The following is a 26,152-nucleotide window of genomic DNA, read 5'->3' as shown; positions in this document are numbered from 1 at the left end:
CATAACAACCCATCACGTCCCCACTGGGGCAGTCCACCACGCGGACCCAGTGCGGGTTGGTGGACCCCAACACAAGCAAGCTTGTGCTGAAAGAGTTGTCGGGTAAGTGGGCAACCCGACTGTCAGATGTTTTCAAGCCGTCCGAAAGCCTCTGACTAGGCTTAACGACTACTGCAGAATCAGCAACCGGGAACCACCCCAAAAAACAACCACTTGAAATCTGTCACCCATCCTATGGTATACTTATTAATTTATTATGTACTTACAAAAACTCCCAACACTACCAACACCACTGCGATACTTTTGAAAGACATGATTGAATATTGAAGAATGATACTTGACCTCACACCATCTTCCCTTTTATATAAAACTATAATATAGTGCTAGTCCTATCACATAAAGGAAATGCATAAGTGGAAACGTGGAAAGACTGACCATATCTTAGACATATTGTTAGTATTTTCTCTAAACAAAGCCCTTTAATCCGTGGAAAATATCATTACCTATATACGGACATTATCACAGCTACTGTGCGTGCTTAGTTTATGCACCTGAATGTATTCTTTGTTTGTTTGATTTAGCTTTCTATGTAATTAAATTACCGATAATTTTGTCTTTCATAAAACAAAATACGTAAAACGGAAGCAGACTAAATACCACTGAGACCCGATGTTCCTGGCTCGGATTCAATATGGCAAGTAGCGTAGGAGTTTGGCAGATATGGCTAGCTAGACAGAAAACAGAGGATCGCGGAGCAATTTCAAAAATAATCTCATCGATCAGTGTGCGCTAACTGGTAGAAAATCTGATATGGCTAGTCTAGTTATCTTTTTAGGCCGTGACCCCAGTAGGCAAACTGTTAGCCATGTGAGATTTGGGTTAGGTAGGTACTTAGCTGCAAACTCAAATAAATTTTTGCAACTTGAACTGATTTTGGTGGCAGTCGGCAGCTCACTGAGATAGTCAGCGCGCGTAACGCTGCAAAATGCGTACAGTGAGCGCAAAAATAGCAGACTGTGTGGACACTCCATCCTAATTCTAACTTAATATTATAAATGCGAAAGTAACTGTGTCTGTCTGTCTCTTTCAAAAGTACTGAACGGATTTAAATGAAATTTGGTATACAGATTGTCTAGACCCTGGGAAAGAACATAGGCTACTTTATATCCCGGAATTCCCACGGGAAAACTTTTTAAGGTGAAGTGAAGCTTGCAGGAACAGTTATTTCAAATATATGGAAGAGCGTACTAAATCGGTACGCCACAAACTCAGTCGGTCGCTAACAGTTTGCCTACTGGGGACACGGCCTTGGCGTGTCGGTGGCGAACACGAGAACTAGAAGTCTAGGATTTGTCACCATGGTGGAAGCATTGGCCTGTTAAATTGGCGTCAGTCGCTGACTGCCCACCTGCCCAGGGTGTGTCAGACTTATATCGAGAACAGGTGATACCTGGGGTCTAGACTAGAGGGTCTCTCTCTAAGGGCCAGTTTTTTGATCCCTAGTTAAGTCAACCATTGGTCAAAAATGGCTACCATTAGTTAAAATCCAACAAAATTCGTATGCAGCTGTCATGTTTGACAAGTGACTTGACTAATGGTTAAAGTTGACTACGGATCAAAAAACTCGGCCTAAATCGACGAACTAACTAACGAAGCGGTACGATGATTCGGAAAAGTAAAAAAAAGTAAAACTGCAGCGCTAAACATCACTCTATCTCGTTGTATTAAAAGTGCCGATTGCATGTTTTTTTTTTGTTCGTTCCTCAGTGAGAGTTACCCCCTATATACCTAGCTACTAAACTCTCTTGCACCCCAGTTATTTATTATTATTATTTCGTTTATTTTCCAAAAACATTTTATAATAGGTACATAAAAGTTTACAACAAAAACCTGCCGCTTAAACCACGCAGGGTTTATGTGTGGCAAGTGCAGTCAGAAGTTGTGCATTAAACACTAATAATGGTTGACTATATAAAATTAATGTTGATAAATGTTAGGTACTAATAGCTAATTAGGTATTACAATTACAATTTGAGAGAAAGTACTGTTTCATTATAGTTTTACATTTATTCCTGTTTATTAGTAGACTTTCAAGTGTATCAGTAGGTAGTTCATTTAATATCATTGGTAGTAGGTATTCCCATGTTCTAGAACCGTATACATTCATATACCTTGGTAAATTGTATGTAGACAAGTATGACAAATAACGCAACTGCTTTGGTCGCTCCCGTCTCACCAGTGAATCCATCTTATCACATCCTTCACAGATAATAGACATCTTAAACAAATTAAATACATTTAAAATTTTACAGTAATTAAATAAGTCGCTTTCGATTTTTATGTGATTCTTTCTGGCTGATTTGGGAACTATATGTTTCAATATTCTAATTTGAAGTCTATATATGTTGTCTAAATAGGTTTTATAGGTTCGACCATAACTGCTTATGCCGTAACTTATAATGGATTCTGCTAATGATAAGTACATTAATCTAAGTACGTTAAACGGAATCTTATATTTAAGTATACATATTTTAGATAAAAAGGCTCTAAGCTTGTTGCATACATGATCAATATGTGGTCTCCAGTTGAGGTGTTCGTCGATTATCAACCCTAAGTACATGTGTTGTCTAGTCAGTTCTAAGGAATCACAGATGCAATTTATATGGTTTACATGAAAACATTGGTGAGTGTGAGACTTTATAAGGGGGGTGTATGGTGATTTTAAGTACGGAGAATGTATGTGTAATAGTTTAGTTTTCTGTGAATTAATAACTAAGCCAACGTCGTGTGCCCATTTACATAGTATATTATAGTTATGTTGCATTTGTTCTTGCGCTTTTATTACATCTTTGTTAGCAACCAACAGGCATGTGTCGTCCGCGAATTGATACACTGAACCTTCAGAGAATATATTGCACATGTCGTTTACATACAAAATGTACTCCAAGGGACCAGTTATGGACCCCTGAGCGGCTCCCATCTCAGTAGGATATCTTGTGCTATATTCACCAGCTATTTTTACAGTTGTAAACCTATTTGTGTGATAATTTTTAAATAAATTTAATAGTGGACCCTGTATACCATTTTGTTGAAGCTTTAAAAATAATGTTTCGTAGTTAATTGTGTCAAAAGCTTTACTAAATTCAATGAAGACAGCGAGTACATGCTCGCGATTGTTCATGCACTCGCTGACCTCATTAGTGAACTTTGATAACAGCTGTGTTGTACTCCGTTTTTTCTGAAAGCCATATTGGTTTTTATTGATTTGACTATTATGAATAAGAAATTTGTTTATTTCATTGCCAAGATATCTTTCGATTATCTTGTCAATACATGGCAATATAGTTATAGGTCTATAGTTATTAACGTCTTAACGAATGCCTTTTTTATATATGGGGCGAATTATACCTAACTTTTGTGAATCTGGAAATAGTGACGTTTTGATGCAAGTATTTATGAGGTGAGTGATGACTGGTGTTATATTTGATTTTATGGATTTTATATCTTTAACCCTAATACCATCAAAGCCTGGGCTTTTCTTGTCGTTCATATGTGTAATTATAGAATATATGACGTCATTACTGGCCATTTTAATTCTCATTGACAAGTCTGGGCTGTTGTTATACGTTTTAGAATCCAGTAACGGTATGTCACAATATGTACAGATTTTTTTAACCTTATTACGAAATTCACAAGCAAAGTCTTCAACCAAAATTGGGATATTATTTTTAAAAGTTTTAATTAATAAGTCATCTATAGAATCAGTAATTTTACCACTAAGTTTGTTGATAATTTGCCACATTTTTTTGCAGTTATTAAAGTTTTTACATATTTCTTTTTTATAATAATTATTTTTTACATTATTAATATGTTTGTTAGTTTTATTTCTATATAAATTATACAAAATTCTATTGCTAAGATTAGTTTCATCTTTTTTCCATATTGATAAGAGTTCATCCCTTTTCTTACACATATAGGTGATTCTGTCACTTAGCCAGGGAGCTTCATATCTTTTACCTAATTTTATTTTTACAGAGATTTTACTGTTTTCATAAACTTCATCAAATTTTTTTATAATATAGTTCACAATATCATTTGGGTTTTCATACATTAGAGGAATATTCCAATCTACTTTTGTTAATTGGTTTCAATTTTAGAGCTGTCTAGCTTGGTTATAAATTTACAATTGTTACATGGGGTCTTGGGCATATTATCTACGATTGTGAAACCTGTTATATAATGGTCGGCTAGGGCATTATTGATTACACAGGTGCGAACAGTATTGTTATTGACATTTCTAACAAAAATATGATCGATACATGACTTTGTAATTATGTTTTGTTTCTTCTCCACCCGTGTATACTGAGTTATACCACACTGTAGACCCTCCCCATACAAGCAATCTAAATATTGTGTTACAAATGTATTTGACTTTTTTAGGTCTATGTTTATATCACCTAACATTACATAGTTTAGATTTTTAGGACACGTTGATATCAAATGACCTAATTCCTTAATAAAGATAGCCTTACTTAAGTCTGGAGGTCTATATACCGCACACAAGTTAATTTTGTAGTTAGACTTGGTTGACACTTCACCAGTTATGCACTCAAAACTACGTGAACACGATTTACGTTTTGTAAAGGTTACACTTTTATGGATATACACAATAACACCTCCTCCTTGTCTCGCTCGGCGAAGATTGGCGTGCATCTCGTAGCCCGGCAGCTCAAATAAAGGTTTGCATACCTCGGTGATATTCGCCTCTGTGATCACGATGATATGTATCGTACTTTTACTACTTGATACAATTAGCTCCAGTTGCGCAAAGTTTTTTATAAGGGATCGTATGTTCACGCTCAGTGTATTAAGTAAGTTTGAATTGTCTGATTTTGGTATAAAATCATTCCAACAGTTATAATTAAATTCCTTTATGGATGTGGGTATGTCATCCATTTTTAGTTATGAAATGTTGGCATCTCATTGTACATTTAGATACCTAGTTAAGAAATAGATAGCAATCACTTAGAGAAAACCTCTTTCATTCTCTCCATGTCGCTCTCTGATCTGATGACGTGTGCTTTATCATTCTCGGTTTTTTTTGCCAAGACTACTCCATTCTTTAGCCAAACAAACTTACAAAGGCCTGTCTCTTTTAGGTCCTTCTTAGACTTCCACAGTAAGAAAGCTGTAGTAGGTGTAAGTGACTCACGTATGTAGATGCGGGTACTGTCCTCGCGTCCCAGGTCCCTGCCGGTGATGGATGTGTTCCTGGAGCTCGATAGCCACTGGTCGCGGCATCCTTCGCGCAGAGACACCACTATCGGCGATGGGGGTCCTTGTACGGCCACGTTAGGTCGCATCTTCTTCTTTCTGTATGCTTTTGATGCGTCAGCAGAGCTCAGTTGGAGCTTAGCGCATATCTTGGAGGTTATATCTTGTAGGTTTTCGTTTTCTGATTCACTTACGCCGCAAATTTCAATAAGATTTGACATCTGACGTTGTTCCATTGCGTTTATCTTCTGTTCTAGCACGTCGTTCTTCAGTTTAAGATTTAGATAGGTGTTTTTCATGTCTTTACACTGGTTCTCAACGGTTTTAAGGTTCGATTCGTATCTGGATATTTTTTCTTCGTATTCGTCGATCTTATCGGAATAATATTGTAGGGTAACCTGCAATTCCGTTCTAACGATTTCTCGAACTTCTCGTCGTATGTCGCTAAGCATTTTCTGTGTGAATTTGTCTTGCGCAGCCGTTGGTATTGACTCACTATCGGTGTTGTCCTCCTCCTCTGCTTCGGGTAGAATGCATGAAAGCCGTTTTGGTTTCACATTCCCCGTGCAAATTCGACATTTCCAATCAATGGAGTCCGTCGCAACCAATGCACTTAGCTGATCTGCGGAAATATTTGCACATTCACAATGTATCCACTTGTTGCACTTACTACATTGTATGCCCGGGCTTTTCTTAGTAACCGCTTTTGTACATATTAAAACATTTAACCATTGATTAAGGCAATATTCCAGTTATAATATCAAAGCATGCAATGAAATGTAAAATTGAATTACTTATCTAACAATATGAAGATATAATATTAATTACAATAGCAAGAGATAGTGGCGTACTGGCGCCAAGCCGGCGCACGTTCTTGCAAAATCAGCAAAGAATATTGCAAGCACTGAAAAATTTACGGTTATTTATTTTATTTATTTTATTTTTATTTATTTATTTACACACACACATTGTAACAGGAACACAAAACCCAAATCGTTACAATATTAATTTAACATATAGCACTCACTTTCATACTTCTCTCTAACATTCCCTTACATACATTCATCAGCGAACTCATTCTATCCACAAATACATCACATTCTGGTGCTTCGGCGAGCAGGGAGCCGAGCAAGTCGAGCGCGCGCGCGACGGGCGAGCACCGGTACAGGTTCGTGCGCGACGGCGGCACCGCAAACAACTTGTGGCTACGCGCCCTTAGGTACCTATCAGGTACAAACAATTTAATTGTTTTCTCAACAAGATCCATACAATCAATCTTGTTCCGGATAATGTTTAAGATGAACTTTACCAAAGCCAAATTCCTACGCAGCTCTATCGAATTGTAACCTAAATGTCCTTCCAGAAATCTAGTAGGGTACATAAACGGGTAGTAAACGTGCTTTTTCTTATATAAATATCTAAGAAATCGTTTCTGGACTTGCTCCAACATAAGGATATATTTATCTTCATGTGGAGACCAGACCACTGCGTTTGTTTCTAGGATGCTGCGCACCAGAGCCCCGTACAGGGCCTGCGTGGCCGCGTTAGGTTAAGATAAAATCTACATTTCATACTTACAAATTGAATAAATATACAAATCGTGCATATTTTTCAACATGACCGATTCGAACCCACAAGGTGGAGTTTTATGAGTGAGGTTCCTGTGCTAAGTAAATGGAATGAGTATCGGCTCTGCACCATACGTTGCCACTTTCGGGCTTTCAGTAAGAATTTTGAAGGAAGATTTTTAGCTGATATAGTGAAAAAGCTTGCACATAAGAATCACGCTAGATTTTTCCTAAAGCTCGACAGTAATTTAAGGTAATTTATTGAAAAACAATATTAGGCCGAAAATTGTTTATTACGTACAAGTAAATTTAGCACCACATCCAACTATCACATCATTCCCACCGAACAGTCCAAAAAACCCTTACACCCACAAAAGGATCTCTACTCCTCAAAGCAGACCTTAGTAGTAACCGTAACCCTGACACCCGCACGGGGGCGCGGGGGCGGGGGCGGCTTGGCATCCACAAGATGGCGGCGGCACGGGGGCAGTTTGGCATCCACAAGATGGCGGATTGACAGGCGCTGCGGGGTACCCATAAGATTGGTACCCGTATGACGCTGGAACTGCCACCGGGGCGCTTTGGTATGCATACGACGCTGGAGCTAGGGTTGCCACCTCGTAGCTGTATTGTGGGGTCGGCTGGTAGGCAGGGTTGCAGCCGCAAGGAGGGTAGGCGGGGGCGGATGGGTAGGCGTAGCTAGGTTGGTAGGCGCAGGAGGATGACGGGGCCGCGTAGCTGGGTTGGCAGCTAGCATTGCTTTGGATTAGCTGGAAAGAATTGGGGTTGTTAGAACTGAAGTTAGGGATTAGGGTTTATGTGCAATTATTCGGATGATGATGATGAAATGCTGTTATCCTTCATAAGGGACATACTTAGGGCTTGAAGTAGGTATGAAAATTGAATAAGCATGTAGTATCAGTCAAAACCTTAAATTCTTTGTTTATCATTCGACTCTATGAGTGTTTTCGTAAATCTATTTTTTGGGTGCCAAAAATTTGAGTTTTACGGCGCTAAAATAAGGCTTTTTGCCTTCAGAATCGGAATGTCCTTACATAATTATATTATTATGTATTGATGAATAAATACTTACAAATGCCCCCAGGATAGCCAATGAGGTAGCGATATGTTTGAAAGACATGATGAACAGATAATGCAAGAATGATGGTTCAGCGTGCAAAATTGAGTCTTTTATACTAATGCTAAGTATATGTTAGCGAATTAGTTATTGACAAATAGGTTTGCGGCTTGCATATTGTGTGATAACATTTTGCCATAACAACATGTGTGAAGTATGAAGCGCTATCGGGTTCTTAGAATATTTTTGTAACTAGATTTTATCCAATGAGTTCTTTGGAATTTAAATACATTGTATGTTATACCATCGCTCTTACGACGAAGAACAACATCGTGAGGAAACCTGTGCCCTAAGTCCATTCTATGGGTTCCGCTCATCTGGCATAATCTTTATTGACCAAAACTCATTTCGCATAACTCGTATGGTCTAAACTTTTTTGGCCGAACCATCACTTTGCCAAGACTTATGTGGCATAAGGCTCGTTTCGTCTAAAACTCTTTAGGCACAATCTTTAAACACCTAAGTTTCGTTTGCTCAAATTTATGTTCGTCTATACCTATGTATAATCTTGTTTCATCTAATGTTATCTTAATAAATAATATATTAAGTATGTAGTAAATGTACAAATTGTGGTATTTTTCTCCTACATCCCGAAAATCACGATATTGTATGATCAAAAAATCGAAAGTTAACGACCAATATAATTATTACAAACCCCATCAGATCGAAACCTAAAAATAGGTGCGACGACGAGCAAAGCGAGGAGGAGCGTGTTAGGTGCACATGTTCATCAAAACCAAAGCGGAGCGCAGCGAAGCGGAGCGGAGCGTTTTTCAAACAGCGGAAACAATACAAGGCACCAGTTTGCGCTATCTAGGGAGACGCTCCGTCAAAGTTAAAGCCAAACGAATATTATTACTTTTTATAAACCTATGCCATAGCATTATTAGGCTATTCAAGATTTGGCCATACCATTATTAGGCTAAACAATGTTATGCGAAATAACTTTTTACTAAACGAGATTTATGCCATACGATTTTCGGCGTAACGAGACTTTGACCAAACGTTACTATGCAATACGAGATTAGGCAAAAAAAATTATGCCAAAAAAGGTAAGTAGAACCCCATTCTATGCATTCAACAACCGGCGATACGGCTCGCGACATATCATGGCGACATACGGCTTGCGAGTCACCTATGACTATCACTTCGGGGATTACATCCGTGACCATATCTATTATGAGCTTTGCTTTGAATTATAAGTCGTGGACTATGGACTTACATAATATTTTTAGGTGAATAAAACCTAGGTAGCAGCATGATTTTACTGCACCGAATAATATACATCTTTACCGACATAGATAGTGTAAAGTCAACTAGCGATGCAAAAAGAAAAAAAAAACATAACTTCCTTTTTATCTTTTTAAATTTTTTATTTCAGAACTTCAGAACAACCATTAAATTTTATCCTTTACGATGTTTTCTACAAAGTTTTACAAATATTTTTTTATTTTCATTTCAAATTGTTGCGGTTTAAACTACCTACTTAGTAATACTGATTCTGCTTCTGGTACCCACAAGTGGCACCTCCAGACTGCTGACAACTGGGACAACCGCACGTAGTCTGACTGACTACCGACCCCGAGCAGGGCTGGCTGACTAGCGGCACAGGCTGACTACCCTGACTACCGCATGACGGTTGGTAGCCATAGTTTGGCTGGTAGGTTTGACTACCACAGGGTGTTGGTTGGTAGTTGTAGGTCGGGGCTTGACTACCGCAGGTAGAAGGGGGTGAGTTGCAGGGTAGGATGGAGAGAGCCTGGCCTCTGTGCAGTTGCTGAAAAAATAAAAGTGGAAAGTGAGTTAAATTAGTTATAGACATTTAGGTAGGTATATCAGTAGGAATACCGGTTAATTTTGAAACTATTTCATTTATATTATAGGTGGGCATGGTTTTATTACAATGTGTTCGTTACGTTGTGGTAATGCCCACTTATCGGTATCTTACGTATCGGACCAAAAGGATTTTCGTTCGTTGCGTAGCATTATAATATATGTGCAAAGTTTCCATTCGAGAAAACCTGGCGTAGTCGCTATTCATTATAGAATAGAAAGATACGAATTAGATACTTACGAAAACTCCCATAACGATCAGAGAAGTGACGATGATTTTGAATGACATGATGAAGTGTAGGAATCAAGGGTGATGATGATGACTGAATGATGCCTTGCAGTAGAAAACCGTGTCTTTTATACACACTGATAAATAACAACTGAACAAAAGCCTAAAAATTCATATTGAACGATAGATTTGGGAATGCAGGTGCACACTTTTATCAATCCTTTATGTATACCAAGCATATACCAAGTATGTTGTCGTACAGTTAACATAAGATATATTATGTATCTACCCTTTTAATGTAGTGATAGACGAGTACCTACCTACTTAGTAAATTCTGCTTAGCTGTTTGTAAAAGTCAGGTGTTGATATTTTATTATATTTTTTTTTCAATAGGTAAACAAAGTGGATGCTTTGTTACCCTGAATATAAAACTAAGTTACCTCCTATTAAGCCTAGATATCAAGTAATGCCTTTGTATGATAAATAAAAAAAAATACTATAAAAACTCCAGGTTAGAAATGAAAAGGTATCATTCTTCAAAATTCAATCATGTCTTTCAACACTGTAGTCGTGGTCTGCGTAGCTTTGGCTGCTTTTGTAAGTTTTTTTGTGTAATAATTTTATTTTCATATGACTAAGTTGTAATTCACGTGACTTTTCACATAGAAAATCTGATACTAACACGGTATTTTATTGGGGAAAGTTGTTCAATTTGGGCAGTAGGTCTTATAGTATTTATCGAAAGCATGTAATTATGCCGCATACAAGGTAACAATACAAATGGTCGTTATGAACAACTATTGTTCTACTCCTATGACTTTTGAAAATTCACGATTTTTGTTTGCATCTCCCTCGTCTATACAAACTTTACTAGTCACGTGACTTTTCGGTTTACTAAAAAAGGTTTCCACCATCCTGTATTTGAAATCCGTTTGAAATCCTCACCATATCTTTCTTTACAGACACAGAACGCCGAAACCCTGTCTCTCTATCGCAGTCGCAGCCTACTACCATTGACTACCTACCCAACATCAGTTACTACCTACCCAGTTCCACTGACTACCACTACCAGCAGATGTGTCTCCTCAACCGTAGTCAGAACTACCCCTTTACTGACTACCTCGACTACCAGCGTTTGCTCCACTACTGTCCCAATTTATCGGGCTAACTGTAACAGAATTATTCCTGGAACGGTATTCCTGTAGAGGTTATGATGAAAGACTGAAATTCAGTTAAAAAAAATAAGGGTCCGTGTTAACCTTTTGAGGCGCAGAACCCTAAAAAATAATACAAAAGTGCTAATGGCACGATACCCTTTCGGAAAAGATAAAAAGAATGATCACCTAGATAAGAAAAAATATTTGTAATGTACTTTTTGACGATTTGGTAACTTTTAACGATTTTGACCGAGGTTTTTTGCCAAAGTCAATAGTTTTTTAAGCTATGGTTAAATTAGGATATATATTATATAAATATGTATTATATTTTGTAATAAATAAATGGGTTTAAACCAAATACTTAATGTATCTTCAGTTTGAAACCTATCCATCCTACAAAAGTTTCTAACTTCCTAATAAGGCCATGGGAATCATTACGAGCTAACTTCTCGCTAATTAAATGGCTAAATCCCGTGAAATCAGACACAATAAACGTTTATTATTAAGTCGTCGTATTCTGGAGTGGAGGCCGCAACTAGGCAAACGTAGTGTGGGACGCCCTCCGGCTAGATGGGGTGACGACTTGCGAAAGGTGGTTGGTTATGATTGGATGCGGAAAGCTAGAGATCGCATCCAGTGGCGTGCTTTGGGAGAGGCCTACGTCCAGCAGTGGACTGCTATAGGCTAATGATGATGATGATGATGATGATTAAGTCGTGGAATATGGTGCTTTCAGTAGCTCACAGCTCACAATAGCATTATTTAATATAATCCTTTAAAGGATCATCAGTATATTTACCAAATTCAAATTCAAATGGTTTAATCGACGTAAAATTTTACAATTATTTGTCGATAGTCATCTACCACCATTTCACAAAGGCCCCGTCATTGAGAAGGAAAGAAATGGCCATATTTCTAGAGTACTCTAGAGGTAGTGAATTCTAAGTTTTCAGTCATCATCATCAGCCCGGAATAAAACAAAGGTCTCTCTCGAAGATCGTCACAACACTCTGACAACTTTACTGCTTTCCTCCTTCATCAATTACCTTGTAAGTACCTCTAAGATCATTCTAAGATTCTCATCGGTCTTCGGGTATCTTATTTTCCTTTTACGAATTCTGCAGTCTGAAATACTAGGGTAAACAAAACTAAAACACCACCAATCCAATTAAAATTACGCAACGATTTATTCAACACCATAACCTAGTACGCCAGTCCGGGGCACGAGCAACTGCAGATGTTGGGCGTGTTGCCAAGCACAGTCACGATCCCGCCAGCCGGGATGTTCCCGTTGAACTGCACGATACCGTAGACCGGGACACTGCCGTCCACAGCAGTCATCCCGGTCACTGGCAGCTCTCCGACAGCCACGAACTCTCCGGTGCCAGATCCGCCGTACCCGGTTTGCCCGCCAAGCGAGTTGACGTTAATGTTTGGCCCGCCAAGCGAGTTTAACGCGATGTTTGACGCGCCAAGCGAGTTTAAGCCGCAGTTGGACGAGCCAAGCGAGTTGATGTTAATGTTGGGCACGAAGTTGAGGTTGGCTGCGCCGAGCGATGGGATGCACTGGCTGTAGGCAGTCTGAAATGAAAAATTTAGATTAGTTTTAGCAGTATTGGCGTAATCATCATTTTTGAATAAATGATTTGATTTTTGATCTGCAGTCTAGTCTTTTTTGGGTGCACGCATGTATGCAGGCTATGCAGTTCATAGGGTTCAGCAAAGAAACGTCCCTGACATATGACGTATCAACTGTTGCTTTAAATACGTCCGGTTACAGTTAGCAATAGACACAAATGTGTCAGGCTTTGCCTTTCGCCAGGGTGACAGAGTCTAATCTAGCAGTCTACAGTTTCTCACCAATACGCTATCTAGCTTTATCCTATCTTGGTAAGATGACTGTTGGCTGTAAGACCTATAATTTATTCTCCTAATCTGTTCAGCATTAATTAAGAAAAACATTCAATGCTAATTTACCTGCACAAGTGCCTGCGCACAGAAAGCAATGACGGCAAGCTTGAACATTTTGGGTATTGTGGTTATCCTCCAGAAAGTAGTATGAGAATGTGAAATGACGGTGCTCAGAACGCTTTTATAATAAACAAAAATTGCATTTTCATACACAGTTTAGCAATAATTTAGTTGCATCCATAATGCGAATACGTGTTATAGTTACATTATTGTGTAGTTGCAATTAAATTATCAGAATTAAATAAAGGACAGTCATGTAATAATTGGTATCATGGATAATAGCGATGACTGAATGGCGCAGAGGTTAACATGGATTATTGTGCCGAGGGTCCGGGGTTTGATTCCCGGTTTGGGCGGATATTTAATTAAAATTTATTTTGTTCTGGGGTAAAATGTTCTATATGGTGTTATTTCCAATCCTATCTATTTATAGGATTTTACTATATGCAGTAAAGTAACGTACATCGTACCGATAGATTAAAGCTGGAGTATTGTAAGCATATCTACCAAAACTTAAACATTATTTATTTATACAGGGTGTTGCAAAATTGGTATACTAAGCCGAAACCTACATGTGCAGCATGGTATATCTAAGCCCGAAACTGAAATCAGAATTTGGGAATTCGCGAAAAAAAAAAAAATTTTCCATAGTAAAAAGTCACGTGACCAACAAAGTTCTAAGGAAAATGAAATATTTTTTTTGCGAATTTTCAAATTCTGTTTTCAGTTTCGGGCTTAGATATACCATGCTGCACATGTAGGTTTCGGCTTAGTATACCCTTTTTGCAACACCCTGTATAAATGAAAAAGTGCCAGGGACAATTTACCAAATTACTCTGTAAACTGAAAAGACTGGCTTAATATCGCCATCTGCAATATTGTAGTACATATAACAGCGCATCGGAATATTATGAACCCTGAGACTGGAGGGACATTGAGGATATATTATTTTACATACTTATTACTATCAGTGAGTAATTTAGGTACTTTTGGTGCTGGAAAACAATTTTATAGTACTTAATAGTTAATATATTTTTGTTATCACACCATTCAAGCCTATCAAAGTAATTTCACAAACTTTTCGATTTTGTCCAATATGTTTTACAAAAATATTGCATCCTTCATGATAACAACTAATAGGTTCAATTATTGGGTAAATGAATGAGGTATAAAAAGGTCGTCCCAATCACAGAAAAGTATTCTGAGTCGATCACTCGATCCTGAAGTATCCAACATGGTTTCCAAGGCTTTTATCGTTGTCTGCACCGTCGCTTTAGTCCAGGTAAAAATATACTCCTTGTTCAGCCCATGTCTACCCACTGCGAACAAATTTTAGGAAATTCCTGTATTTGACTTTATTCATGGTCTTCTTTTGAGCCACTTGGTGTCAACACCAACCAAACTAGGGTTTTTCACCGTAGTGACAGGAATTTCCAGTCTGATTACGGTCAGTCGCTGGCAGCCTATCTGCGCCGGACGTCCAACCATTTATAGTATATAGCTGTTCCCGCGCGCTTCGCTTCGCCTTAAAAAGTTTTCCCGTGGGAATTCCGGGATAAAAAGTAGCCTATGTTTTTTCCCAACGTCTAGACCGTATGTATGCCAAATTTCATTCAAATCCGTTCAGTAGTTTTGGCGTGAAAGAGTAACAGACAGACAGACAGACAGACAGACACAGTTACTTTCGCATTTATAATATTAGTAAGGATTTGGTCTATTTAAAAAAAACTATAGCTATGGTACTACACATGCCTCTTTTAAGGCCTCACATTAGTTTTTTTTTCAGTTCCACTATTCCTTTTCAGCTTACAAAGTTACCTGAATTAATAAATATTAGATAAAGATTTCCATCCTCACCATTATTTATAAACAAAATGGAGACCTCTAAAAACCCTGTCCTTTTCTTCCAGGCTGTCTACGGACAGTGCGGATGCGGCCTCAACAACTACGCCCCGGTGGTCAACCAGGTCAGCCCTGTCGTGGGCTGCGGCAGCAACCTTGGCATCAACGGCCTTGGCATCAACAACCTTGGCATCAACAACTACGCCGGTCTTAACAGCTACGGAAACATTGGCAACGCCATCTCCTACCCCGAATCCGTGTTGAGCATCTCCAGCGGTTCCTACGTCACTCCCAACGGCATCAGTATCCTCGCCGAAAACCTGGAGATCGGAGGTCAAGTCGGCGTCGCTGGATCCATGCCCTTCGTCGGAGCAGTCTCTATGGGTGGCGTCGCCCCTACCTCTGGTCAAGCTACTGTCGCCTACAACTCTGCCCCTGGTGTGGGCCTCACTGACGCCGGTTGCGGTCAGGGTCTGGCTGGAAACGGCTACGGACTCGGAAACGGTCTTGTCGGAAACGGCTACGGCATCGGAAACGGTCTGATCGGAAACGGTCTGATTGGAAACGGTCTGATCGGAAACGGTGTCGGCTGCGGAAACGTCGGTTACATTGGCAACAACCTCGGCAACAACGTTGGCTGTGGGTGCTACTGATTTGACATGAAAAATTGATCTCAAAATAAATCGACCTTGCAAACTTACTTCCTTATATTATTTACTATTCCCTACATAAGTATTGCATCCATAAGTGTATCAGGTTTTAAATATATTGAATTTGGAAGGATACGCCATACGAGCACAACGGAGAACTTTTGCCGTGCACCTACGCCTTGACGTGCAATATTTCCGCCACGTGCTAGGGTAGCACATGAATTACTATACTTTGTAAAATATAATATGAGTCACAGATGCTTACGCCCAATAAATAAAGTTCAATAAATTATCAAGAAAATTAATGTATTTGACAGCTGTTAAACGTCTCATCCTATATCCTACGGACTACGAAGACTACTTAGGATCGAGCACTTGGTATTATGGCAAAGCGTGGCCGGGCGGTTAGCGAGGTTTTGGATATTGGGGTGTTGATAATGATACATGGTAATAAATGTTGGGAAGGTTTCCTTACTGAATATTATTAAAGAAACGGAATTATGTAGTGCATTTAAGGGCATTAATAAAGTTTAAAATAAATTGTTCCCTCATGGCTTGTTACTAGGACCATTACTTTAGCCGGCAACTAATAGAGGAAAGCTAATTTTTGGCTTAAATGGTCGGAAATTTTGTGGCATTACCACGTTCATAGCAAACATACCTTAATACGAGTCGTAAATGCCGTACTTGAAACGAAAAAAACTGAAGCAAAGCCAAAAAAGACTGTGTTTTGGTTACCATGGGAGTAACACGGTTTGACGGTCGAATGGCGTAGTGGTTAGTGGCCCTGACTGCTATGCCGAAGGTCCCGGGTTCGATTCCCGGCTGGGGCAGATATTTGTTTAAAGACAGATATTTGTACTCAGGTCTTGGGTGTTGATATTTATATTTAGTATCTATCTATCTATGTATTTGTGTAGATATATCAGCTGTCCGACACCCATAACACAGGTTCTGCCTAGCTTGGGGTCGGATGGCCGTGTGTGATATGTCCCCACATATTTATTATTATTTATTATTATTAACACAAGATTTTGAGAGTTGCAATTACGCAGTAAACTGCTCTCACAGGGAACCTAACAACATGTACGTACTAAAATCATAGATTAATAATGTATGTTTTTAAAACTACTGGAGTAGTCTAGAATTCAGAATTTACAAATAGTTTAGACTTGCCTTTCACCAAGGTGTGGATCCGCGCCTGTCTACGCCTTTGAAATTTAACGTAAAAAATTTTTGGTCCTCCATAGAAACTTTATGGCTGACTCAAGACTCTCATGACTTTTTAATTTAGAGTTAATTACAGTTTAAGTACTTCACGAATTTACAATATGTGTAGATTAGTAAAGATTCAACAAAAAATATCATGTAAAATATATTATTATTTTATTTAAGTATTTATTTATTTGATACTTTATTGCACAAATATGAAATATAAGTGTACAAAAGGTGGACTAAATGCTAAAAGCATTATCTTATTATGTTCTGATCTAAGCTTTGTTTCAAACGTGTCTTTTTAATATAGAGCTGGATAAAGTTTATATGGATATATTTGAATAGTAAACTGGTTCTATTCTATTCTATTCTCTGTGGGGGTGTAAGTACCTGCACCTGGCTCTCTCGAATGGAACCTTTGTGCATATCCCCAAGGTCTAAACTGCCTTCCTAAGGTTGGACCATTTCCCACCACGCTGGTCCACTGCGGGTTGGTGGGTTCACATATCTAGATGTGCTAGATCTAGATATGCAGGTTTCCTCACGATGTTTTCCTTCACCGTAAGAGCGATGGTATACATTGTACTTAAGTTAAAAGAACTCATTGGTACATGTCAGCGCCGGGATCGAACCCGCATCTCTGGCGTGAGAAGCGGGCGCTTACCCGACTGAGCTACCACCGCTCTGTAAACTGGTTTAGTGAGTCATTATTTTAATTATTGTTATGTGTTTTTTATGATTAATAAATACATTAAACTGAACTGAATATGGATAAATACCTTAGACTGAAATAACTAAAAAAAATTGACCGGAAATTGAGCTGAAAGTCTATATTCAATCCATATTCAATTTGCAGACCACTTATTGGTTTCCGGATTTTTTCATACAAAAGAGTTAAACGGGTGCACCCGAAAATTAAGTTCTATGTAGGTATGTTGTTCAAATTTCTCTATAATGTTTTAAAGATTGGGGCCATTTGGTCTCAGCATTTTGTAAGTGGTATCGTAGTTTATTTTCTCTATGGTAAATGAAACTGTTTCTGTGCTCGTGAGTGTAGTACAAGTTTTGTAGTAAAAAACACTAGTCAGCAATACTTTGTATTTTTTTTTATCAAATACGTAGATAGAAGAAGAGATTACATTAGTACTATTAAAGCTCTATTTCAGGGTTTAGTTTGCTAATTTTTTGGTATAAATATTCCCGTATTATTTACAGTACATACCTACTTACTTAATTCGTTTTTTGTTGTTGTAAAGTTAACAAAACAAATTTCTAAAATAACAAGAAAAGTGAGAAAAAAATAGCGGACTATGCTGGAAATTCATTTATTATTGTAGCTCTATTATTGTCAAAGTCGCAACTCAAATCCACCTCAGTACAGTCCGGGGCACTGACAGCTGCAGATACCGGGGTTGCTGCCAATGATGGTGACGTATCCACCAGCAGGGACTGCGCCATTGAAGGTGGCAATACCGCTGGCCGGCAGGTTGCCATTCACCAGGGTCTGGCCACCGACGCCGAGGTCCCCAATAGCCACGATCTCACCGTACCCAGAGCCACCGTAGCCTCCGTTAGCGTTGGAGCCGTAGCCATTGGATACGATGGCGTTGGAAGCGTAGCCGATGTTGCTAAGGCCGCCCAGATTGCTAAGGCCGTTAATGTTGCTAAGGCCGCCCAGATTGCTAAGGCCACCGATGTTGCTAAGGCCGCCCAAATTGCCGTAGCCGATGTTGCTGATGCCGCACCCTGGTTGACTGATCGGGATGGAGGGGATGGAGGGAAGGCCGCCGGAACACCCGCCGTTGTAGACGCTCTGCTGCTGGATGCATTGGGAGTAGATGCTCTGTGAAGGGAAGATTCGTTTTTTAGTATTCAAGAAGGTGAATACTTTGATTTGGGAATTAAACAAAAGTAAGTAACTGAATAAAGAGGATTAAAAGTAGAGTGCTTTGACGTCTGTCGTCGAATATCTTCATCATCAGCCTATAGCAGTCTACTGATGTTGGAAAGCACGCCACTGGATGTGATCTAAGGCTTTTGGCATCCAATCCTTACCAGCCACCTTTCGGAAGTCGTCACCCCATGCTGGAGGGCTTTCTACACACGTTTGTGGACTCCAATCCAGAAAATTTAACCCATCGGTTATCGGTTCTTCGACAGATGTGACCATGATGAGGTGGCTGATGATGATGATGATGATGAATGAATGCATCAACTATACCTGGATGAAGAGAGCCTGAGCGCAGAGGACGAAGAAAGCGAATTTGGCCATTGCGATTGTTTGTTATTCGAACAGGTGAACTGAGAATGATTACTACCAATATTTCCCGCATATTTATACCAAAAACTTGTCCAGATATGCTCAGATACAGTTAGGTTTTACGAAATAAATGGCCAAACTGTAGTACGTGCTAAAACTGTTGGCGCCACCTGTTATCTCAGAGCTTAGTACAATTAGATGTATTACGCGTTATGCAACATAATTTTGACGACCACAATTATCAAAGTTGAAAGGTTGTCTGGTAGATCTTGCTATAAGCAATAAGACCGCCTCTTTGTACTGTTTTAATTTTAAGTTTTTGTTGTGTAATTTGTGTTCTTTGTGCAAATAAAGGTAGATATTATATATTGTATTGTATTATTCATAGACTAATATATACTAACGGTCTTATTCATAAAAAAACCTTAAAGTAGGTTTACTGAGCTCAATAGTTACGGAACACATTAAGCCTATTTGAGGTTTCGTAAAAATCTCTATTCATAATAGTTCCGTAAACCTTCAGTAACTATAGTGATGCTATAGTGCCACAAACTTATCTGTTCCGGTGAGAGCGAACTAAATTGGTCCATATAATCTATGTCAATATGAAATTCATTTAGTAAGTAATGAGGTATGGACCAATTTAGTTCGCTCTCACCGGAACAGATAAGTTTGTGGCACTATAATAGATTTCACAGACCAAACATTTTGACATTTACCCTATTAAGTTGCCGGTCCGACGAAACCATAAACAAAAATAGCGAAAACTTTCATTCATTTATCAATCTCTATTATCTATGTTAGCCACGGCGCGGCACTTAAAAAAGTTTACGTTGGCTTAAAGGCGCAGTTGGCCAAGCCAAAACCCACAAAAAAAATAATTAAATTTTTACGTTACCATGGCAACTTATTTTCAGCAAATATTAACTCACAACAAATGTCAAATCGTCAATAAAGCAGAACAGCTGTTGACCGGCCGCCATGTTTTTGTACAAGAGGAGGCTTACGGAAGGTGTATAGTAGGGTCCAGCCAACTTTAGCATATCAAGGTTTTACGAATCAGTTGGAGAGTTCTTTAGCGCTATTGATCGTTTATGAATAAAGTTTTTTTGACATTTGCTTATAGCAGGCCTATAGGTCTCCCGTAACTTTTTATGAATAAGACCGTAAGTCTATGGTATTATAAGCAAGTACAGTCGGGGAACTAATCACACTACTATCCAGCTGTTGACAGGACTACATTTTTAGAAACAACATGTAGGTACTTATGCATGATGCATAATAAAGTGTCTTTATTGGAAAACACATTTAACTATGTGACAATTTTGAGGGATTTTATTGAATCAATCGAATAGAAACACAGAAATCGTTCCCGGATATACAACATCCAAGATCCGGTCAAAAAGTCAGGGATTGGACCCGGAGGGTTACTCTACACTGTCGAAAAACGAACAAACGAGAGCTGTCGTGCAATCGGCACGTTTAGTACAACGAGATAGAGTCGTGGCTCGCGCAGCAGCGCTCTGAAACATTGTTTTTAATCGTATAGAGTGACCCCCGCGGAGACCGTTCGTTACAAAAAAACACCCTTTCTCATGAGAACGTCTTCCAAATGAAACATACAATATTTACCAATCCAGTTCAATAATCTCTCTATTATACATAATGTCGGTTTTAACCACCGACTTTAAAACAAAGGATTTATAAGTTGCATCCAGTCTAATCTATCTGTCTACTGCTAATAGCTTTCAGAAAATTTAAGTTATGAGTAGAATTCATGAATAATTATAGCTGTATCCCATTAGGATGTACATTAGTCCCAAAAGAAAGTAATGAAGATAATAATTTAGAAACTATAACTTATTGTTCACTAATAGCAAAAAACATAGCATAGTTGCCAAGTACTTATCTAACAGCAAATTCTACTTCATACTTGCCATTATTATTATATTGCGACATCATTATCAAAACCGTAAACAGAAAATTATCAAAAACTCAAACTGAATTTCAAAACCCATCGATATCTTCGCGAAGCTATGACACAATACGAACACATTTCGGTTTTGCCAACACTTATAAATAGGTAACTTTTCCAACGGTAATCATTCACAATTTGGAAACATATTCAAAATGGTGTCCTCAGTTGTATTCTCTGTGGTAGCAGCGGTGCTGATCCAGGTTACTAATAAAATAATACAATTAAATAGCTACACTTAATAACAATTACCAAAACTTAAAAATTAAACAGTACATAAATTACCTTATTGCTTTATAAATCTCTATCAGACAAAAACTTTTGGATGTATCAGCAAACACTCTACTACTAGACATATAGGCCTATAACAACCTAAATCGATCCATTATCAGGGTTATCTTATGATTACGTACCTAAGTCCCGTCTGGGGTTTTTAAAGTTATGCAACGCCCGCCATATCGCACCGAATCTGTATATAAAACGATTGATTGGTTTAGTTCTGAAACAATATAAAAAGTAATCTCTCAAATCTCTATCTTTTGTTACCGAGGTAAGAGTTTATCTGGAAAGTTGTGACTACAGGTTTCACCGGAATTATACATAATACTTATGTAGGTATATAAGGAACACAATAGGTATAATGTATTTTAAAACCCTTTAGCACAAATATCCCCGCCCCCTGTCTTGTTATCCTCTTGATAAATAATTAATCATTACACTAACCTCACTTTCCAGACTGTTTACGGACAATGTGGAAGCAGCTACGTCCCCCAATTGCCTGTGGCCCCCATCTCGACCGGAGGCTGCGGCTGCGGCGGAAACGGTGTCAACTACGCACCAGTAGTGTCAGCCGGCTGCGGAAACAACGTCGCCCTGTCCAACGGCTATGGTTCCAACCTCATCGGACAGAACGCATACTCCTCTGGCCTGTCAAGCAGCATTTCCTACCCAGAATCCGTTCTGTCCATCTCCAGTGGCTCCTACACCACCCCTAACGGCCTCCAAATCGTGGCTGAAAATCTGGAGATCGGTGGAACCGTTGGCGTGTACGGAGCTATGCCCTTCGTTGGAGCAGTCACCTTGAACGGAGCCGCACCTACCGCTGGCCAGGCTATCGTGTCCTACAACTCTGCCCCTGGTGTTGGTATTTCTGAATCTGGATGCGGTTTGGGTCTGGCCGGAAACGGTTACGGTTCTTCGGTCGGAAACAATGTCGGCATTATTGGAAACGGATACGGCATCGGAAACGGTGTCGGCCTCGGAAACGGTATCGGCTGCGGAAACAGCTACTTGGGAGGAAACAGTGGACTTATCCGCAACAATGTAGTCGCTTCTAACGCTGGCTACCAGATTGGTGGTTGTGGGTGTCAGTAAACACGTGATGATACACCTCGATCCTCGATATCTGATTATAGTGTGTGTTAAACTGATAATGATGCAAAATAAACATTTTATTATGACTATGGAACTGTTTCATTTTTATACAGCATTATTCATTAATTACGTACATTTAGTAGTAAGTACGATAAAGGTATACGGTCTTATTCATAAAAAAACCTTAAAGTAGGTTTACTGAGCTCAACAGTTACGGAACACTTTAAGCCTATTTGAGGTTTCATAAAAATCTCTATTCATAATCGTTCCGTAACCCTTCAGTAACTATAGTGATGCTAATAGATTTCATAGACCAAACATTTTGACATTTACCCTATTAAGTTGCCGGTCTGACGAAACCATAAACAAAAATAGCGATAACTTTCATTCATTTATCAATCTCTATTATCTATGTTAGCCACGGCGCGGCACTTAAAAAAGTTTACGTTGGCTTAAAGGCGCAGTAGCCAAGCCAAAACCCACAAAAAAATATTAAATTTTTACGTTACCATGGCAACTTATTTTCAGCAAATATTAACTCACAACAAATGTCAAATCGTCAATAAAGCAGAACAGCTGTTGACCGGCCGCCATGTTTTTGTACAATAGGAGGTTTACGGAAGGTGTATAGTAGGGTCCAGCCAACTTTAGCATATCAAGGTTTTACGAATCAGTTGGAGAGTTCTTTAGCGCTATTGATCGTTTATGAATAAAGTTTTTTTGACATTTGCTTATAGCAGGCCTATACTATAGGTCTCCCGTAACTTTTTATGAATAAGACCGTTAATATATATTTTTTTGATATGATGCTACATTCCAAATATAAATTCATGACAATAGAGAGTGCGATTTTGCAAGGACTTTTTATCATTGTCAGTTATTTACTTACATACCTACATTTTAAAAAGAAAATACCGATTGATAATGGCTTTTTAACGGATTTGTCCTAAAATTAATATAACAGATCGATTAAATACGGTCTTTAACAATTAGTTAGGATTCACTTCTGTTTTCAGGACTTTTCCTCCATCCCTCCGCTGTGAACAAGCTATTTCTTCTATTCTATTCTAGCAATAAGCATTAGGCTGTTTGCGGATCAAACCTTTACAACTACGGGGAAAAGGCAAAAAAGCGGAAAGAAAAACAAAAGAATTTAAAATTCTTTGGCGGCATTTAAAAATATTTATTGCGAGTTATTCAATTTCATTAATAACGTAGGTAGTTACTATTTGGTTCAATATTATCAATAAAAAAATATATATTAAATTACTTAAAAAAATATGTAAGTACCTACTTAATGTTACTTTTTATCAAAATCTCTCTACTCTGAATAGGCTATTTGGAAATAGAGATTAGGCTGTTTGCGGAAAAAACCTTTGCCACATCGAAGAAAGGTAAAAAAAAGCGGAAGAAAAAAACAAAAGAAGATATTTTTTGTTTTGGCGGCATCTAGAAATAATTATTGCGAATCATTCCCTTATTAATTAAATTAACTTATTAAGTGCCAAAATGCATTGGTACAATAATGTTATAATTGATAGATAAGTACTAACAGCAAAAATGTGCGTATAAAACTTAATATGGCGGATTTAAAAGATGGACATAAAATTATGCGTTGCTGTGCATTGCGGACTTTAGGGGTGAGTTTAGTGAAATAGAGAAGTACCGAGTTATGTTTCTTGGTCCAGGACCATAACTTATATTAAATTAAGTGAAATTACGTAGAGATAGGGTGCTCCACTCACTGCACGAGAGTCGAGGCGACGTCGCTAAGGCTGCGGCGGCGTCGACAAAGACGCATTCCTTCTCTATATTTTCTTTATGCTAGCCCAGGTGGATGCTTACTGAGCGTGGTCCGAACTTGGTATTGTAAATGAGAAATAATTTCCTACGCTTTAAAGCCGATGCGACGCGTCACGCCGCCGCCTCGACTCTGCAGTGGAGTGCCTTAGATTGAGCACAAAACTAGCAAATTGTGAATTCTCGGCATACTAAAACCATACGTAGATAATTCAGGTTAGCTTACTGGGAAAGCAGCCTGAAGGTATACTTCATGTTATTATACCTAAGTATGTTCTATTCACATTTAAGGACCGACCTATGTGAGGTCGGCAATTTAAACGAGACATACTGGTGGTCCTTCGAGATATTGTACTTATGGGACTTATGATATGTCTTTTCTATATTTACACCCTTCAATATTTTGATAAGTCAGTAGGTACTCATATACAGTGCTAGACATTCGCCGCTTCAAGGATCACCACATCAACACTGGCCTCCCTCGTCCGGCCACTGCTGGCTTGATCTGTTTTATCTTTGGCACAATTGCAAAAAGAACTGGAACTTGTTTATGCCCTGGAGCAAAATATATCTTGTACATAGAGATTTGAAGAAGATATATATGAAATGAAAAATAGAGTTTATAATGTTCCATGACTTTATTGTATTCGGAGCTGTTGTAAACTTAGATATAAATTTACTGACATCCACATCCACAGCCAATGTTGTTACCGAGCAGTCTGTTACCAACCAGATTGTTACCCAGGTAGTTGTTTCCAATCAGACCGTTGCTCAGGTAGTTGTTACCAATGCCGTTTCCAATGAGTCCGTTGTAGCCAATGTTGGGGCCAACACCAGAGATACCCTGACCGCAGCCAGCACCAGTGAGGGCCACACCAGGCACAGAGCTGTAGGCGACTTGCGCTTGACCAGAGGTGGGAGCCACGCCGCCCATAGAGACTGCTCCGACGAAGGGCATAGCCCCAGACACTGCCACCGTTCCACCGAGCTCCAGATTCTCAGCTACTACTGAGATGCCGTTCGGGGTGGTGTAGGAGCCACTGGCGATGCTCAGGATGCTCTCAGGGTACGCGAGGCCGCTGGACAGAACTGAAGAGCCGTATCCATTGTTCAGGCCGATGAGGTTGGATCCCAGGAGGCCGTTGGACAAGGCGAGGTTGTTGCCGCAGCCTGCTGACACCAGCGGGGCGTAGTTGTTGACGCCGCACCCACACGAGCCGTAGGCAGCCTAGGAAAGAGGACGAGATTTTTTACAGTTAAAAGGGAGACCTCTATAAGATTCCATAAGCGTTGAATAGATTCCATTAGAAATGAGGCAATGAGGCAGTGGTCCTATTTTACGCCTTTGACCTGGAGCCTGCATGACGGATGAAATAAGACAAGTGGCCAGGTGGCCGGATGAGGAAGAATGAGGACAGAATATTGTAGCGATCCTTGGGAGAGGCGCTTATCCTCGGCAGTGGACAATAACAGTCTGATATTGATGATGAGGCGTCTATTATAGTTTTAATATTATATTATTTTATTGTTATATTCACCTGAATAAGCATGGCCGAAGCCAAAACAGAGAAAAGGATTGAAGAAACCATTTTGCTGAAAAGTAAATTTTACTATGAATAACATTTAACGAAGTGCTTATTTATACTCATATTGTAGCCAACGATGTCGCAATTCAGAAATAGACATGCAGTCTACTTGCTTCGTTAATGAAAAAACAAGTACGTTTGTTAGTTTATTGGTAAATATTGTGATATCGAATTACCTCTACATACAAAATAGTAAATACCGATAAAAATTATGTCACGCTTAGGCTTATTATGATGAAACTAATGATATTTTCTTTTACGGAAGCGGCACAATAAGTTT

The 26,152-nt window shown here is 39.0% G+C and overlaps 6 protein-coding genes across 6 annotated transcripts; 2 read left to right on the top strand and 4 right to left on the bottom strand.

Annotated features, from left to right (window-relative positions):
- Positions 1-5,021: 5,021 nt before the first annotated feature.
- Positions 5,022-5,573, bottom strand: LOC125488715. The gene has a single exon (XM_048622001.1). The coding sequence runs from the start codon at positions 5,571-5,573 to the stop codon at positions 5,022-5,024; it is 552 nt and encodes a 183-aa protein (XP_048477958.1).
- Positions 5,574-12,362: 6,789 nt separating this feature from the next.
- On the bottom strand, positions 12,363-13,297 carry LOC119692596 (chorion class CA protein ERA.2). Its single transcript, XM_038113691.2, has 2 exons — positions 13,177-13,297; positions 12,363-12,780 (listed from the first exon to the last, which is right to left on the bottom strand). The coding sequence occupies exons 1-2, from the start codon at positions 13,222-13,224 to the stop codon at positions 12,403-12,405; spliced, it is 426 nt and encodes a 141-aa protein (XP_037969619.2). The 5' UTR covers positions 13,225-13,297; the 3' UTR covers positions 12,363-12,402.
- Positions 13,298-14,368: 1,071 nt separating this feature from the next.
- Positions 14,369-15,712, top strand: LOC105394525 (chorion class B protein B.L1). Its single transcript, XM_011566430.3, has 2 exons — positions 14,369-14,452; positions 15,081-15,712. The coding sequence occupies exons 1-2, from the start codon at positions 14,405-14,407 to the stop codon at positions 15,663-15,665; spliced, it is 633 nt and encodes a 210-aa protein (XP_011564732.3). The 5' UTR covers positions 14,369-14,404; the 3' UTR covers positions 15,666-15,712.
- A 2,482-nt stretch (positions 15,713-18,194) lies between these two features.
- On the bottom strand, positions 18,195-19,186 carry LOC105394530 (chorion class A protein L11). Its single transcript, XM_011566435.3, has 2 exons — positions 19,099-19,186; positions 18,195-18,720 (listed from the first exon to the last, which is right to left on the bottom strand). The coding sequence occupies exons 1-2, from the start codon at positions 19,147-19,149 to the stop codon at positions 18,250-18,252; spliced, it is 522 nt and encodes a 173-aa protein (XP_011564737.3). The 5' UTR covers positions 19,150-19,186; the 3' UTR covers positions 18,195-18,249.
- A 2,071-nt stretch (positions 19,187-21,257) lies between these two features.
- Positions 21,258-22,569, top strand: LOC105394527 (chorion class B protein PC401-like). Its single transcript, XM_011566431.3, has 2 exons — positions 21,258-21,315; positions 21,848-22,569. The coding sequence occupies exons 1-2, from the start codon at positions 21,268-21,270 to the stop codon at positions 22,484-22,486; spliced, it is 687 nt and encodes a 228-aa protein (XP_011564733.3). The 5' UTR covers positions 21,258-21,267; the 3' UTR covers positions 22,487-22,569.
- A 2,393-nt stretch (positions 22,570-24,962) lies between these two features.
- LOC119692043 lies at positions 24,963-25,949 on the bottom strand. Its single transcript, XM_038111148.2, has 2 exons — positions 25,825-25,949; positions 24,963-25,514 (listed from the first exon to the last, which is right to left on the bottom strand). The coding sequence occupies exons 1-2, from the start codon at positions 25,873-25,875 to the stop codon at positions 24,963-24,965; spliced, it is 603 nt and encodes a 200-aa protein (XP_037967076.1). The 5' UTR covers positions 25,876-25,949.
- Between the last annotated feature and the right edge of the window lie 203 nt (positions 25,950-26,152).

This window comes from Plutella xylostella, chromosome 2 (assembly GCF_932276165.1).
Source record: "Plutella xylostella chromosome 2, ilPluXylo3.1, whole genome shotgun sequence".
NCBI classification, from domain to species: domain Eukaryota; kingdom Metazoa; phylum Arthropoda; class Insecta; order Lepidoptera; family Plutellidae; genus Plutella; species Plutella xylostella.
Note: the sequence above shows the minus strand (reverse complement) of the source record. Positions and strands in the feature narration are given on the sequence as shown.